The sequence below is a fragment of the Haliotis rufescens genome, unplaced genomic scaffold (assembly GCF_023055435.1).
Source record: "Haliotis rufescens isolate VD_foot unplaced genomic scaffold, xgHalRufe1.0.p SCAF_6, whole genome shotgun sequence".
In the NCBI taxonomy this organism is placed as follows: Eukaryota; Metazoa; Mollusca; class Gastropoda; order Lepetellida; family Haliotidae; genus Haliotis; species Haliotis rufescens.
The window spans coordinates 14,510,648-14,529,073 of record NW_025964334.1 but is presented as its reverse complement, the minus strand read 5'-3'; the positions used below and the strand labels follow the sequence as shown (position 1 = coordinate 14,529,073).

Below are 18,426 nucleotides of genomic sequence, written 5' to 3'. Positions count from 1 at the left end.
TTACAACTTGGGTGAAACACACGAGCACGGGAACGGTGATGACAAACCTAAAAACATAATGAGGCGACTCTGGGACTCGAACTCACGATTATAGGTTTCTGGCAAGCCTATGAACAATGAATTGGCCGCTGTAGGTGGCTCCGTCATCCTTGTCCCAATACCCTGTATTCCTTCTTCCTTGAAATGATGCAAACATTCTTGCGAAATACAAACACAGCATATTTCAGATTGGAACCACATTTATTCATCTGTTCATAAAAAGGAATCTCAACTAACCAGTACGTGGTCCATTCAGAAGATGTCACGTATACTTTATATTGTTTGATATTGATTCTCATCCTGCATCAATAAGTATATTACAGCACAACTCAGAAACTTATCCAGAGGATTAAAAGAGGATACTTAGAATCAGAATCAGAAATATCCATTTGATTTCTTTTGATGTGGTGGGGCGGGGGCTTGTTTAAATAGATAGTTTGTTCCGTAATATGGCCAAAATCTACAGTTTGTTGACCGTGGTGAAAAAAGGAACAGTTTGGTTGAATTTTCAAAAAAATGAATGCTCCCAAATCCGATTATTTGAATATATATTGAAATATAATGCTTATTCGACAAGGTAAACGAACTGAAGCGTTATGATATTTTTTTTCCATAACCTATCAACCTTTTGCATGATACACTTCACTTTCAGGCAAATCACATAGTTGCATTTGACTAGGGCCCGGAATTCCAATCAAAGATATCTCCTGTGTATGAATGCAGCAACCCTGACGAATCTTTATTCATCGCTGCAAATGTATTCATACACTTGGAAATACTTTCTTCCTTATCAATCATTCCGTTAGGACCTCCCATGTCGGTCTTGACCCACCCGGGGTGGATCCCAGCCACCAACACCCCGTCCGGGGAAACTTCTCTCGCGAGAACATCGGTCACCATGTTGAGGGCACACTTTGAGCTGTTGTAAGGGTAGCGGAAATCGTTTATCTTATTGACGTAGTTGATAAGGCTCAAGGTAGAAGAGAGATTGATGATGGCCGCTCTGCTGCAGCTGAACTCTGTCTTGTCCGCAGCTCGTCTCAGTGTGGGAAGAAACGCTTTACAAATCAACAGTGGAGCTGAAAAAAGAACATGTCCACAAAAAATATAGCCATCTTTCTCAGCACCGACCCACTCGATATTTTCTTATCTTGGATATCCCAAATCCGGTTCCGGGTCCAATTGTTTTGAGTTATTTTCATTTTTTATCAAAATTCGGCGTTATCGAAATATTTAGACTCATTATTTTTATTTCATCAAAAAAGGTTTTGCAAATGCAGCTGATAAATTATTTACGCTCCGTAAACAAAATCCCATCACAGCCAGAATATGAAATGGTCGGTCCATATGGGATCGGGTGGTCAGGCACGCTGACAAATGCGTGGATCGATATCATGATATCAATCACTGGACTGTCTGCTCCAAACTCGATTATTTACAGACCGCCACCATATAGCGACCCAACCACCTGATCCCGCTAGTCGCCTCTTAAGATAAGCATAGTCGACTTTCACGGCAAGCATGGGTTGCTGAAGATCTATTCTACCCCGGATCTTCACGGGTCTTTGTGAAAAGGGAAAGCATGTCCTGTCCTGTCCCCGCCATAAAATTTGAAGGATCCGTTGCCTAGCGCCACACAGCAGTACTCCTGCCATGCGACGGCGGTATGTAAAAAAACCTCAGGCAATCATCTGTCATCGACGAGTTCTCGTACACGTGACGATGGCTTCATAATAAATTAACCTACCAGTAACATTACAGTCGAAGTGATAATTCATCTTCTCCCGTGTCAGTGGTTCGATGCCTTGTTCCTGTTGGTTGACACCGGCGTTGTTCAGCAGCAGATTGAGTCCATCATCCCCAACAACTTTCCCCACCTCCGCCACAGCCGCAGCGATTTCTTCGTCCTGCCTCACGTCCAGCTTTACCACGCGAATACTTCCATTTTCGCTCGCTAGCTGCGTCAACTCCGTGGCCTGGTCCGGCTGTCTACAGGCTGCGAACAGGTGGGTAGGGGGATTCGCTAGACGCAGAAAGTGCTTCACAAATTCCAGCCCCAAACCCCTATTGGCACCCGTAATGAATACGGATTTTGGAGACAACGTGCACATGGTCGTCGAAGCGAGTCCGTTGCAGCATGGGCGCCCGTGTAAACAAAGGGAGGTAACTGTGACCGTCAGATTTGTGAGCGATGACCCTATAAGGCTTCATTGATCATTTCATTGTGTTATCAGGCCTAATGCTACGATATTGAATTGATGTTCTGTTGTTGTGAGCGTCAGTTCCTCATTAGCATCGTGGCAGATCGATATGCGAGAGCGGCAACAGCTCGTCATGCATCGTCAACCTTATCATTAACATATTAATTAAACAGATCAAATGTTGATCTACCATGTAGATAAGCTTTAAAGGTATACTTTTAGTGAGATGTCTCGGTTTACAGAATTATTCATAATCAGAAACATATCTTGGTTATCAAATTAAAGTGAAAAACGTTTTAGCATTTGAATTACCGCTCGAAACACAAATACCAAAAAAATAAATATGTTTTGTTGCTGTTTAACGCCCTTCTCAGCAATAGTCATGCTATATGACTACGGTCTGTTAATAATCAAGTGGGGTGGTCGGGTAGCCTAGTAGTTAAAGCGTTCGCTCGTCACGCCGAAGACCCGGGTTCGATTCCCGACATGGGTACAGTGTGTGAAGCCCATTTCTGGTGACCCCCGCTGTGATATTGCTGGAATACTGCTAAAAGCGGCGTAAAACCATACTCACTCACTCACTAATAATCAAGTCTGGACAATGCTTGTCGGAAGAGGCGACTAACGAGATCGGTTGGTCAGTCCCGCTGACTTGCTTGATGCATGTTATAACATGCCAGTTGCGTGGACCGATACTCATGATATCAATAACAGCATTGGTCCAGACTCGATTATGTACAGACCGCCATCATATAGCTGAGTCGCTATATGGCTGAAATAATGCCGATGCGACGTTAAATTTTCACTCACTCACTCATATAGCTGAGTGTACACGTGGCGTAAAACATCAAACAAACAAATGTTACTGGTACTCCAAGAAGCGGCCGGAAAATCTTCGTTCCCGTATCCTCAGGCAAATGCACTGAATGAGGTGAGGTGAAATGGGGTTTAACGTCGCGTCCAAGATTATTGCACTTATATAGCGACGTGCATGTATGTGTGTGTGTTTGTGTTGGTTACTTGTACTAGTCCGGACTGATGCCGATTTATAGTGCTAGCTCACTGAGATACCATGCCGCAGTTTAACATGAATACCCCACTCAGACACAGTATACTGACTCCGAGCCGACCAGTCCTTGTTTTAGCCCCTTAATGCCGAGCGTCAGACAGGGTAACAACAAGTACCATCTTTTAACGTCTTTTGGTATGACGCGGTCGGGGTTCGAACCCCGGACCTTCCGCTCTCCGGGCGGACGCTCTACCAAAAGACCACGGAGGCGGTCCTGCACTGAATGAAGCCACAACGAATTAATGTATCGTTCCTCATGTCTCCTTTGGCAATGAGTTGACGATAAGTATCAAATGATTAAATGTAGCAACATTATCACATTATTAAACCGTCTTTACCAAGATTCTAAAAAAGCTGATTGTTTCTTCATAGATGGTGGTTAATATCAGTTATTCAATGGTATTCATTCTCTCAGGCGTATTGTCTATTCATGGTATAATGTAGTTTAGTCTGGGCCATGTGTCAAGATGCGTTATCGCATTCCCTCGTTCATGTATACATGTTTTTTCTATTTGCCACTGTTGGGGTCATGGATCTCAACTTCTAAGTTACGGTGTGGTAGCCTAGTGGTTAAAGCGTTCGCTCGTCACGGCGATGGCCCGGTTTGAGTCCCTATAGATGTACAATGTGTGAAGCCCTTGTCTGGTGTCCTCCGGCGTGATGTTGCTTGAATATTGCCAAAACCGGCGTTAAACTCGTCAGTAAATGCTGCCAATGTGCGCTTTAGGATTCATATCGCCCTTTCGGCATCATCAATGCAAATCACATAATGTGTTTTAAAGTTTTGTACCTAGCGCTACCGTTATCACCTACATACAGGCGGAGACCTGTCGAAAATTTACCGTGAATAAGGACTGGTAGCAGTTTCTACTTGTGCCCGCTCGAATTATTAGGCTTCGTGAATGTGTGTGCGCGCGCACTAATGGTAAAAAATGTCCAGTTACTTGTGCGTAGTAATAATTTTATTCTACCTGTAACATTACGGTCGAAATGAACATTCATCTTCTCCCGTGTCACTGGTTCGATGCCATGTTCCTGTTGGTTAACGTCGGTGTTGTTCAGCAGCAGATTGAGTGCATCATCCCTAACAACTGTTTCCACCTCCGCCATAGACGCAGCGATTTCTTGGTTCATTATGACACGCGAACACTCCATGGCCTTGTCCGGGTGTCTTCAGGCTGCGAACAGGTGGATAAGGGGGTCCGCAAGACCCAGAAAGTACTTCACAAATTGTCAGCTGCAAACCCCTATAGGCACCTGTAATGAATTTGGAGAAAACGTGCACATGGTGGTTTAGGGGAATATTTTCCCTAAGGACCATAATTCTGCAAAACAATCCAATTACCTGTTTTGTTCAACTTTCGCTCTACGTTCATTCAAGTACAAGTACGATTTTGTTAGGCCTAACTGTGTTTCACGCTGTGTTAATAAATCAATACACCACGACCATAGTACAGGGGCCCGTTCCACAAAGCGAGCCCAGCGCTGCGACTATCGTAATCCTATGTTAAAGTATATGGGAGTTACGACCACATAAGTGCTACGGTCGCTTTGTGATACGGGGCCCAGTTGCAGGTCGTTGGCATGAGTGGCTTGCTTAAGATGACTAACGGCATTTGGCTTACTGCCCATGTATACTTTTTCAGTGAGACACTAGTAGTTTGGTTTTAATCCATTATTCAGCAAGACAACATTAGTTTCCATCTATTTATTACCCATAGGTGGCGAAAACTATAGTGTTTTAAACTTCCAGTTTTTGCATACATGTATGCACATTTGATACAAAGGCTGTTGTATTTCTTCAGTAATCATTGAAATCATGTAAATTGTCACAAATTTACCCTTTAGTCGTGTGCGGAATGTATTCAGCTACGTTTCTGTATTCATTTCTAAAAATGACAATGAGTAATTTATACAGGACAACTCAGTTAAACTTACACGATCGGGATGCACGCTTCTCGTCTGTGTAGACGGAGAACGTGTTATTGTAATTACATCAATACGCTGTTGGAATTTTAACATTGGCAGACGTTGTAGTGTCGTTGTCGTTGTAGATCTAGCGCCTACACTATATGTCAGCGCTATAATAAGCACATGAATTTTATTAAACGCCGTAGCTAGCAACATCCCAGCCACGGCATATCGGCCTGTACATATGGGAGTCTCGATCAGTCAAAATCATGATTGAAAGCATGGACAAGGGTCGGAGAGAGCGTGAGTAATGACAAGTGCTTCCACGACACGGTGCCTCGCAAGCCAAGGAGCCTGATCACTCGGTGCCCAATTCAGCTGGCTTGAGTGAGTGAGTGAGTGAGTGAGTATGGTTTTACGCCGCTTTTAGCAATATTCCAGCAATATCACGGCGGGGGACACCACAAATGGGCTTCACACATTGTACCCATGTCGGGAATCGAACCCGGGTCTTCGGCGTGACGAGCAAACGCTTTAACCACTAGGCTACCCGACCGCCCCAGCTGGCTTGAGAGCTACAGATACAGGTGAATGTGATTGGCAGTAAACTGAAATGAACCTGACGAATATCGTAACAATTACATATGGTTTACGATATTGAGTTTATGTTTTAGTATGGAGCTGATAGAACAGAGGTCAACGCGACCCGCCTACCCATGTCATGTTGACCTCTTCCTGGTATAAATAATACACAAACATATCTTTAACATGGCATTACGCAATATGGCCCGTAGATAATATTCATAGACGTCCGTTAATAAAAAAATATGCATAAATTGATTTGCAAAGTATTCGGGGAGCGTGGTTTAACAAGAACAGGTGAACGATGTACTTTTTCATTGCTCGAGAATTACGAGTAGATCATCCTCGACAGATATCATCTGTATGAATGTCAATAGTCAATGTCAGCTCTCAACTTTCCTTTTATGTCGAGCAATAGCTCAAATCTGCGACGTTCACAGCAGTAGATGTGAATTTTGTGAGTCTGTGCCAGGTGAATTGATATTAATATTAATTCACTCATGTTGCGTGCGTGCGTGGACCAGTACTAATACCAGTCCAGAGTTATGTCGGTGAACTGGCACAAACCCATGGATATCTTACTCGAACACATTACACAGACTTCTTGCCGACCAGTCCTTGTTTTATCCCCTGAATGTTGTACTCCAGGCAGGTAACAAGTACGATCTTTGACGTGTTTTGGTATGACGCCTCCGGGGCATCGAACCACCGACATTCCGCTTTCTGCGCAGATGCCCCATCCTCTACGCTACGGAGAGTAGGTACAAGACTCCTTGATGTCATAAGCAACAAACAAACATGTACCTCTCTCTGGGGACAGATTTATATTAATTTATTTTATTATGACGTCGGTCTGTAAAATAATCGTGTCTGGACCAGACAATCCAGTGATTAATATCATGAGCATCGATCCATCAACCAAGTCAGCGATCCTGACCACCCGATCCCGTTAGTCGCCTCTTACGACAAGCATAGTCATCGATCCCAATTTCGTGGATCGATGCTCATGATATCAATCACTGGATTGTCTGGTCCAGACTCGATTACTTACAAAGACCGCCGTCATTAAGCAGTAATATTGCTGAGTGCAGCGTAAACCAACCAACCAAAAGCGTGTGTTCCCAACGGGTTTCGAAGCTGCGAAACCTATACATTCAGTGACAACATCAACACGTCAATGTCGTGTTCGCGGTGTGTGGGCGAATGTGATCGAGCGCCCACATATTCCAGATGTTGATATCATGGTGGCCTTTAAATACGCAAGTCTGGATCAGAAAAACCAATAACTGTACACACGAGCAATGTACCACGCCATCCACGACGCCATTTACTATATTGCTGTAGATTAATGTCATCACCAACATTGTGTGTTTAGCTGTGGTTGTTAACTCTAATATATGCTTTTCAACACTCCACTGAACGTATGAGTACATGTCATGTTTAATTAAGTCAATTTCTTGCATATACTCAACAACAAAAGTTCCTGTGACACAAATATTTTAGTGTATTTTTCAAACAAGTAAAGTTTGGTTTTCAATATTGTAGTACATGTATGGAATCAAGTCACCAACTGCTTCAGAAAAGTATGCAAGCCCCATGCATTTCACTCCTCAATAATGGGTATGAAAACGTGCGTTAACGGGATTCAATATGCATTGTACGCAATTATTCAACATTACGAAATGCCACGCCTGTCCGAAAATGAGGGCCTGCGAGCCATTGGTACATGTATGCTTGAAGCAGGATCGAGTCAACGTGATGTTGCAAGACAATTTAACGTCCACAGAAACACCATTTGGTGTTTATGGCAACGTTGGCAACAGACGAATGCGGTCAGAGACCATCCTCGGAGTGGCAGACCACGCGTAACCAATAATTGACAAGACAACTGGATTCGAACAACACACCTACGAAATCGATTCCAGCCAGCAACAGTGACTGCAAGAAGCATCCCTAGCATTCGACGAATATCTTCACAAACCGTACGTCGTCGCCTCAGATGTGCAGGGATTGTCACCAGAAGACCCGCCAGACGTCCCATTTTCACAGGAAACCACCGCCAAGCACGACTACAGTGGTGCAGACAGCTTCTACTCTGGACGGCCATGCAGTGGGGACAAGTTCTATTCACTGACGAGTCTCGTTTTCACCTCAGCCACAGCGATAGACGGATTCGAAAGTACCGACGTCGAGGTGAACGTTACGTCAATCATTGTGTCATGGAAGAAGATTGGTTCGGGGGCGGCAGCGTTATGGTATGGGATGGGATTACGGCAAGTTAGAGGACCCGTTTGATAGTGGTAGAGGGAAATCTCTTTTTTGGAAATTGTTTTGGACAGCGCTACCGCGACGAGATCATCGGCCCTGTTGTTCTACCGTTTTTTAGTCGTCATGGCCCAGGCATTACCTTTCAACATGACAACGCCCGGCCTCATATTGCTCGACTTGTTCAGGATTCTCTTCAACAAAACAACTTGAATGTCAACCCCTGGCCGGCTCGCTCTCCTGATCTCTCACCAATCGAGCACATGTGGGATGAGATGGATCGGCGCCTTCCACGTCAACCACGTGTTCCACAGACACTCCAGGAACTTCGAAACATGCTCCATCAGATATGGACAGATATCCCACAGGACTTTGTGCGACGCCTGGTCCATTCCATGAGGCGAAGATGTGCTGCTTGCATCGCAACCAGAGGTGGACACACACGCTATTGATTTGTAAATTGACATTTTGGCATGATTATGCTTTTTTATGAAATCACGCATTTTCTGAAGTCAGTTTGGCAATTTGAACTATTTGAACACTTACAGGAGTCTTTTATCTGTTGCAAACAGAAATTGTTTCAGATTTGGTAAAAAACTTAATTTTGCATTAAATCTTATTCATTGTCACAGGAACTTTTGTTGTTCAGTATATATACAAAATTACGAACATAACCATCCAGGTACAACAAGAATACTCATGCTGTTTTTCATATTAACACATTAATCTAATTTGTTTGTACACCAGGTAAGAATATGTCCCGGCAACCAAGCCTCGTTTGTGAAAGCGACTAAATGGATCTGGTGGTCAGGCGCGGAGACCTCGTTGCTCATATACAGTACCATAGCTTTGCAGATAACCGCTGCATTTCTCTCACAGATGTGCAGATAATCACTACATTATTCATAAAGTTTTGAATATAATAACAACATTTAAAAATTATAAATTGGGGCGACAAATGCCGAGATGTCATTTGACATTACACGATCGCACGAAAAGATGGAAAAAGTAGCTGAGATGTAAGTTGACAATTTTAAGAAATATGTTTGATGATTTTATGTATTACTTTAGTAAATATATTTACGGTTTTCGTGAAACGTCTTTACATTGCTCGCTAACAGGATCATGTTTGCTATGGACCAGTTGTCGAAGCATGTCCCCTAGATCAAGTTTTTTCAATAACATTGCGGGAAATAAACTGACGTCCAAAAGAAACTTTACCAACTGAAAATAAAAATTTCAGACAAAGTATAATTTTTTTTTCGATGAAGTCTATCTAAAACACATAACCTAAATACAACAATAGTGTATGCAGAAAATGTTAATCGTCTGTTACATGTTTGCGAGATAACACGCGAAAAGGTAAAAAACACGTGCACCACGGACAACTGCAAATGCACGTGCGGGTAAGGGTATAAAAACGGCAAGTCAGACATCCACAGTGATAAAAAAACACAAAAGAAATGCCACGACTCACAGTCGAACAACGTGAACGAGCCTTGGGTATGGTACATATGGGAGCCACCCACGCCCATATTGCACGAACCTTCGGTTGCTCCCGTGTTGCCGTTACCAACTTGATGCAACGTTACAGACAGACATGGCGGACCGCTGACAGGCCAAAAACAGGCAGACCCAGGGTGACCACGCCCCATGATGACACTTGCGTACCTTGCACCTCCGAAATCGCTTCCTGACAGTGACGTCATCGGCGACAAATGCCTTAGGTCACAGGGTTAGTCGACAGACAGTGGCCAGGAGACTCAGGGCTCATGAAATCAGGGCTTTTAGACCATACAGAGGACAGCTATTGACAGCGCAACATCGTCGTCTGCGATTGAGATGGGCCCTGACTGTACGACGTTGGCAGCGACGTGACTGGCCGAGGGTTGTCTTCACTGACGAAAGTCGATTCTGTATGTTTAGGGCTGATGGAAGACAACGTGCTTACCGCCGAAGGAGTGAACGAACGGCGGCGTGTTGCGTGCAGGAGGTCGTACCATATGGTGAATGGAGTGTCATGGTGTGGGGAGGGATCTCTGGGCAGGAGAGGACACCGCTGGTCATCGATGACAGAAACTTGACAGCTCAGCGTTACATGGATAACATTCTTCGTCCAGTTGTCCTACCATTTCTCCAACGGCAGCCACGTGGTGTCATTTATCAGCATGACAACGCTAGAGCCCATACAGCCAGAATTGTCACTAACATCCTCGAAGCAAACAATGTCAACGACCCCCATAGAACACCTCTGGGACTTGATGGCAAGAACTGATCTTGGCCCTCCAAGAAGAATATTGGGCGGTCGGGTAGCCTCGTGGTTAAAGCGTTCGCTCGTCACGCCGAAGACCCGGGTTGGATTCCCGACATGGGTACATTGTGTCAAGCCAATTTCTGGTGTCCCCCGCCGTGATTTTGCTGGAATATTGCTAAAAGCGACGTAAAACCATACTGATTCACTCACTCACTCCAAGAAGAATGGCGTCAAATCCCACGTGACCTCATCAGACGACTGACTTTTTCTGTGCGTCGAAGAGTTTTTGCGTGTATTGAGGCATTTGGTGGTCACACACGATACTAATGACTTGTTATTGAACGTGAGCGATTGTTTATCTACTCTGCCTATTGTCCATGATTCTGAAAGCTCGAGTTTTGTACCACACCCAACTTTGGGGGGCTCTGACGTCATTCTCGGTCGCGGTATGATTGTCATTTTCAGTGTTGATTATGTTGATATATTGATCTTCTGAATACACTTTACTTCATGCATGTATGTTTTGTTGTTTTTGAGCAAGAGTGATTTCAAACTCTGGTAAAGTTTCTTTTGGACGTCAGTTTAGTTAATAATTGTAAATCTATTGATAAAACATGATAAATTGAAATGAAATACGTATTTTCCGACTTTGTGAACAGTGATAGATTTCATAAATGAATGATAGGTAGGTTCATGAAGCTGTATATTTATTTTGACGTGGCTACGGTGTTAAAAGAGTTAAGAGCGGAGTACTTTGAGTGAGTGAGTGAGTTGGGTTTAACGCCGCTTTTAAAATCATTCCAGTTATATCGTGGCGTGTCAGCTTAATGTGGGAGGAAAGCCCGAAGTGATGCAGGTCTCAGACGTTTACCACTTCGGTGAAACCCACGAGCACGGGTATGGTGCTGACAAACCTAGAAACATAATTGGGGTGAACCGGGATTCGAACTCACAATCATAGGTTTCTGGCGTGTCCAAGGGACGCAACTCTGCACAGCGAATCGCGGCGCCTTAGGCCCAGTGCCGCCCCCCCCCCCCCCCCCCCCCCGGAGTACTTTGAAGCCGGACCCTGTTTCACATAACAATGTCAGTGTCATGATTCATGTATCATGTTTACCGTTTACAAGCGTATAGTTGACAAAGTCATCTATATCCCCCCACCCATTTTAACCCGTTCTGGTCCCAAACCAGGTAACTGACCCTACATTTCTCTTAGCCATTGCCAAAAGAGCTGCAATGGAAATTCTAAAATAAACATTTCTAAAACTCCTCAATATCAAATGGCACTAGTTCAGTATGCGCTTTATATATAGACATGCAATGTTTGGCAAGGAAATATTTAACAGTTTATTTGTTATACTCCTTAAGTAAACCAGTCCTATATTAAATTAAATCCAACTTGTTGTCATGGAAACATAAACAATAAAAATTTATAAAAGTGCTATATATCAAAAGGCACCAGTTCAGTATGTGCCTGGTAGACATGCAAAGTTTTGTAAGAAATTATTTAACAGTTTTTTAGTTATGTTCCTGAAACGAACACCACCCTTATAGAACCTAAGTCCAACTTATTGCCATGAAAACGTGAAAAATAAAAAATTCTAAAATTCCTAAATAGCAAGAGGCACCAGTCCAGTATGTGTCTGGAAAACATGCAAAGTTTTTGTTGGAAAGTATTGAATGGGTTTTGAGTTATGCTCCGGAAACAAATTCTACCCTATAGAACCTAAGTCCAACTTGTTGCAATGGAAACGTAAAAAATAAAGTGAGAAATAAACCCTAGTTTATTTTAATTTAAACGGCAATGCCATGGCATCTGATTTAGTGTCCATTAATTTTACAATAAAGGGGAGACAATCCAGACTGTCAATTGCTGATTATGCTGTAAGCGGTATTTGTTTTTTATTGTTGCAAGAGACACGTCACAGGCGCCAAACGTAACATGCAAACTACATGTTGTTCAGGAATTTGGTGAATTTTCTCAGTCTGTTTGTTTACCAACCTCCCACCCGGAGGTTTTATGTTTCGATTAAACATTTGTCATTATTAAATTACCTTTGCCCCCAAGAGGAATCGTTTGTTTCCTTTTCCAGCCCATATGGCACTGGCGCTTAATTTCTTGTTGTTTGTCGTTTAAGACAATTACATTGTCCGTGTACTACTAGCATATGAACCAAGGATTGGATGATGGAAATAAAAATTTATAAAATTCCTAAAAAGCAAAATGCACCAGTTCAGTATGTGCCTAGTAGACATGCAAAGTTTTGTAAGAAAGTATTTAACAGTTTTTGAGTTAATTATGTTCCGGAAACGAACAACACCCTTATAGAACCTAAGTCCAACTTGTTGCCATGGACACGTAAATAATAAAAATGCATAAAACTCCTAAATAGCAAAAGGCACCAGTTCAGTATGTGTCTGGTAAACATGCAAAGTTTTGTAAGAAATTATTTAACGGTTTTTGAGTTACGCTCCGGAAACGAACAGCACCCTTATAGAACCTAAGTCCAACTTGTTGCCATGGAAACGTAAAAAATGAACATTTATAAAATTCCTAAATAGCAAAAGGCACCAGTTCAGCATGAGTCTGATAGACATGCAAAGTTTCGTAGAGAAATATTTAACGGTTTCTGAGTTATGCTCTTCGAACACTGTTCACCATTCACCAACACTGTCAATCATGTGTATTAGAGCGACCTCAATCGTATACTCATACAGCGAGAGACCTTACTGTGAAATGGGTGTTTACTTTGGGATGGAATACATAAAAGTCTAAACGTCTAAAGACCTCTTCCGTACAAGATAACAAACATAAAAAACACAGTACAGCAATCCTGAAGATGAGGAAAATGACAAGTAAGAGATTCAATAATTGTAATATTACTATCATATTGTAGATGAGCATTTCCAAAACAACACGGTCTTGATATTAAAGCCCTTCACATGTTGATCTGATGTCACATTCAAGAAAACATGGGCTTAGTTTAGAAATGAGCTTTACGCAAAGTAGTCATTTCAGATTCTTCGGAGTCTTCGGAGTGATGAAACCTTTAGCCGCCCAATCAAATCAGAGACATAAAACAATGGAATGAGACAGTAAAATTACCCTTGCTGAGAACATGAAACTAACAGCGAAATGCAACTGACGAATGTAGTATTCTGCCTCGGCGACATGAACGACATGTTATGAAATTAACAACTAAATATTTGCTTACTCATAGTTTATCCGTTTATGAATGGTGAACTATGTGTTTTTTGGCAGTACGTTTTAAGTTATTCTATGCATTGTACGTACGTATGATTTGGTAGCTTTTTGTTCAAAGACACGGAACAGAAAACAAGGATATTACTCTCTTCGTGATCAGGGCCTATGTTTGCTCATAATAGGCCGATCAACATGTGCAAGTACTATTCAGGTGATTGCTAAATGTGCTCGAGTTGGTCCTAAATGAACCGTTTACTTGCCCCGGGACATGCAGTTATAACCCAAGTTGCCAAAGAGCTAGGAACACGTGCAAAAGGTTCGTGTTGGTTGGTTGGTTTGTTGCTTGACTCCGCACGTAGCAATATTCTAGCTACATGTATATGACGGCGGTCTGTAAATAATCGAGTCTGGACCAGACAATCCAGTGTTTGATATCATGAGCATCGATCCACATTGCGTGTGTGTGTGTGTGTGTGTGTGTGTGTGTGTGTGTGGATATTCTAACGAAAAGCAACGTTTACCTGAAGCAGAGTTCTGTTGTCTATCACTAGCCTGAGGTACCCAGTGACAGCAGTGTTCTGTGGCTCTGCAGAGCGTCTTGAATCCCTCTGCTGTTAGTTTGTTTGTTGTTTAACGCCGCACTCAGCAACCCAGTGATTGACATCATGAGCATCGACCCACCCAATTGGGATACGATGACATGCTTCACATAAGTCAGCGAGCCTGACCACCCGATCCCGTTAGTCGCCTCTTACGACAAACATAGTTGCCTTTTTCGGCAAGCATGGGTTGCTGAAGACCTATTCTACCCCGGATCTTCACGGGCCCACACTGCTGACTCACGGCCCTTTGCCTTGTGTTTAATAACATGGTAAATGTGTGGTAAGCTGGTACACTCCTGTGAGACTCTGTAGTATGGTTAACGTTCAAGCATTAGGCAGGTGAATAAAGACAAAAAAGGCTTGTTGAAATTTTTTTTTTAATAAATACCAAAAGAGGAATATTCAACAAAATATAAAATTGAGAAATCCAACAATCACACGGACAAGAACCTGATACATGTCTATTGTTTACCGCATATTTTGTACATACTTAGTCCTAACCCTAATTTTCCCCAAAAAGAAACTCTTCACAAACTTTATTAAAAATAGATCTACCTACTTACTATTCTACTTACATCCTTATTAACTGTACGAGAACACGAAACGTGATGTCTTGAAAGGAATTGAAAGTGTTGCTATTACCACTCGTGGTTGGTCACGTGCCATCGACAGCTACGTTACAATAACTGCACATTCTTTCAGCGGAGCGTGGTAAATGGAAAATCCTGTGTTAGAAACACGACCCCTTCACCAGTGCCATACTGGAACAAATTTAGCTAAAGTTCTGACTTCAGCTTTATCAGAATGGAAGATTGACAGGTTTGAAAATATTGCTATATCTACTGACAATCACTGGATTGTCTGGTCCATACTCGATTATTTTACAGACCGCCGTCATATAGCTGAAATATTGCCTAGTGCGGCGTTAAACAAACAAACAAACAAACAAAGCAAGCAGCATTGTTAGTGCTGCCAATGAGTCACCCAGTCTCAACCCTCACATTAGATGTTTTGAACAATGCAAGTTTAGTGAGAGTTTGAGGAGTCATTTTTTCACGGAAGCTCTCATGTTGCATCTGTCCTGAGAACCAAACAGTTACTTACCTGTCACAAACTCATACAAGATGGTTCCACAAGATGGAATTCGACCCGGGGTAGAATAGGTTTTCAGCAACCCATGCTTGCCGTAGAAGGCGACTATGCATGCCGTAAGGATCGAGTGGTCAGGCTCCCTGACTTGGTTGATATATGATATGTCATCGTATCCCAATTGCGTAGATCGATGCTCATGATTTCAGTCACTGGATTGTCTGGTCCAGACTCGATTATTTACAGACCGCCGTCATAGAGCTGGAATATTGCTGAGTGCGGCGTTAAACAACAAACAAACGAAAGCAGTGGCATGTGCATTAAAGTGAAAGGTATTTATTTGTTTACTTAATGTTTTGTCTGAATTTCTGGATATTAGTGCATTAAACTATTAAACTAAAGTTTGAGAACTTATTATAAGCCTAGAAAATGAAACAAGCATAAATATTTGGGTTACAAAATTTCTTGAAAACACTTCTTAAGAAAAACAACATTGACATAGTCGATGATTATTTTCAACATAAATTACAAAAAAATAAAAACTGACTTTTAATTAAGAAGGTTTTCTATATATTAACTCTGAAAACTTGTTGCAGACTGAAGAGGAAGAAGGTGAACCTCTTCATGCTGAGCCTGAAAGCCAACCACTATCACCACTACCATCTGTGTCTGACACTGACATTGAGGTGAAATCTGAGAGTGTGCCAGTCTCACGCCACTGACGAACCATGTAACAAGAAAATCAAAACTGCCATGGAGGACATTTTGTTTTGATAGGTGTTCGTCAAATTTATTAACTGCAAATCCCCTGGAATGGTGAATGGCCAATGGATATCGCTTCCCTTACTTAGCTCGTTTGGTCAGGCATTAACTTCGAGTCCTTGTGATCTCTGTTCCCAGTGAAAGAGTGTTCTCAACTGCAGGAGACATTGTCAGTACCCAAAGGGCATCCCTGTCCCCTGACAATGTTGACATTTTGATATTTCTGAGAAAAACTGAAGCTGAACCATTCAGACTGTGAACTGTTAAGTACACTGAATATTTCTGGTGTTTGAAGTCTTAAAACCTAATAAAAGCTGGAGTACTGTTATCTGTTTTGTGTGTTTTTGTATCGTTGCGTATCGAGAAACGTATTGTATCGAGACCAGAATATCGAGATACGTTTCGTATCGTGACCTTCGAGCGTCATGGACGCTGGGCCTCAGAAAAGGTCAAAGACGGTGACCTTCCCGTAGCCCTAATTTTAGTATTAATAAAATTTCAGGATTTTTTTGTATTGATAATTTTCTCGTGCATTGGTAACATTTAAGTTTTTATCTTTGACTGCCCTCTATATACGTTCGAGTACCTGTCCATCTCTCAGTTTAGAAATAGTTTGACCTTCGAATTCGCTATTGCATCTCTTAGCTTCAGGAGATCTACGACAAATAGCGGATCTAAGCATTGTCTTAACATTTCAGTTACAAGTGAGCAATGGATACAGGTTGGTTGCAAGATGGGCATACCTTGTCATAGTGCTTTTTGTGACCAAATCACAGGCGTGAAATGGCTACTTCAACTTTCTTTTCATTAGAGTATGAGTATGGCTTTTTGTGGCTGTTGGATTGAATTTTATATGGCCGTCTGCCGATCTTTCTTGCGTCCCATTTGGCTTGTCATATTTGGCTTATGGAGGCTTTGATTTTGAATTTGATTTCTAATTTTCTGAAGGGAATAGGCTGTATCTCTACTTTGTCAAGAGCTATCCTCGCGAATGTGACTGCATGTTGTTCTTTCCATGAATATCTATGTGTGAGACGGGATCCAACAAAGCTCCATCTGTTGCCCTTCAGTCTGGACCAGACAATCCAGTGATTAATATCATGAGCATCGATCCACGCAATTGGGACCGATGACATACATCAACCAAGTCAGCGAGCCACCCGATCCCGTTAGTCGCCTTTTACGACAAGCATAGTCGCCTTTTACGGCAAGCATGGGTTGCTGAGGACCTATTCTACCCCGGAATCAAAGAAAGACAAAGACAGCTCGCAAGTGTGACGTGAAGGCCTCAAGTGGTGCATCACACTCCTTGCCCTCTGCACTGCAGCTCACCACTGTCATGTGCACAGCATTCGTTCACGTATTTACCCCATAGTAAACACATTTATGTTTTAATTCACTATGTTCAAATGAACATAAAACATTTACTATGTCAACACACTCCACTCATGGGTAATGCCTGAAGCAACTCGAATTAAAAGAACGGGTCCATGCAGCAGATATATTTCAGCTGTTTACAATCCCAACAATGATGACATCTCAACAGTTCAGATGCATCGTCTCTGACATAACCGTCTTTGGCCTTATCTGAGGCCCAGTGTCCATGTCGCTAGAAAAGTATATCTGTAACTCCTGCGTTAGCTGCAGCAGTCCCTCCCACCTGAACAGAAACTGTGAAGGTCTTGTGACATCTTCACCAATTTAGTTTGAATTTTTCAATAAAGATTTCCTTCACTCTGGGATATGATAAAGGTTTATTACTTTGAGTACATACGATTCACAGAAGAAAAGTTAATGAAAAATATATTCATTAGAAGTTTCGGCGAGATAGTACTTGTCTACTGCTTTGCTTTGTAGAGCATATCTAATAACCGTTGTCACCAAATGCACAGGGGTGGACAACCCCATTGATATCATCTGGCCATGACTGTGTACAAAATATCTACTGCTTTTTTGCCAGGGCACCAAGATCAGGAATTGAATCTGCCCATCTTAGGATTAGAATGAATGACTAGCAAATCTATCAACAGTGTGGGCACCCCAATTCTGATCCCACAGCCTGAAGACAGCATCAGTAACAATCCAGTTCCTTCACATTTCCCCAACGCATCTTTATGTCGATTTCTGAACGTGGAATCAAGCTAAACTTTATCATGATGTTAGACATCCTAGCCATGATGAACACTGACATAGCAAAAAATCCTGTGACGATGAACTGAACCATCAAAAGAAGCAATTTGACAGCAACCCTTGCTATCTGTGAACCACGTTACAATCTGATTACACAAAGCTTCTGTGAAAACGTTCAAAGATTATTTAACAGCTTTTAACTCCCGCCAAGTTGAACTCTTGGCCACTTTGCTTTGCTTTCTATCCCTAATTCAAGCTCTTTGTATAACTGAATAAATACGTCTAATCACAAGTATGTAACATCGCCAAAAACTGGA

The 18,426-nt window shown here is 42.3% G+C and overlaps 1 protein-coding gene across 1 annotated transcript; it reads right to left on the bottom strand.

The window, feature by feature from the left end:
• Positions 1-221: 221 nt before the first annotated feature.
• Positions 222-2,194, bottom strand: LOC124135442 (C-factor-like). The gene is made up of 2 exons (XM_046500770.2): positions 1,787-2,194; positions 222-1,118 (listed from the first exon to the last, which is right to left on the bottom strand). Exons 1-2 carry the CDS (start codon positions 2,148-2,150, stop codon positions 715-717), a joined length of 768 nt encoding a protein of 255 aa, XP_046356726.2. The 5' UTR covers positions 2,151-2,194; the 3' UTR covers positions 222-714.
• Positions 2,195-18,426: the final 16,232 nt, after the last annotated feature.

Coding starts and splice junctions, on each gene's coding strand:
- LOC124135442 (XM_046500770.2), bottom strand. CDS start 2,150: ATGTGCACGTTGTCTCCAAAATCCGTATTCATTACGGGTGCCAATAGG. Junction 1,119..1,786: donor CTTCGACTGTAATGTTACTG/GTAGGTTAATTT, acceptor TTCTTTTTTCAG/CTCCACTGTTGATTTGTAAA.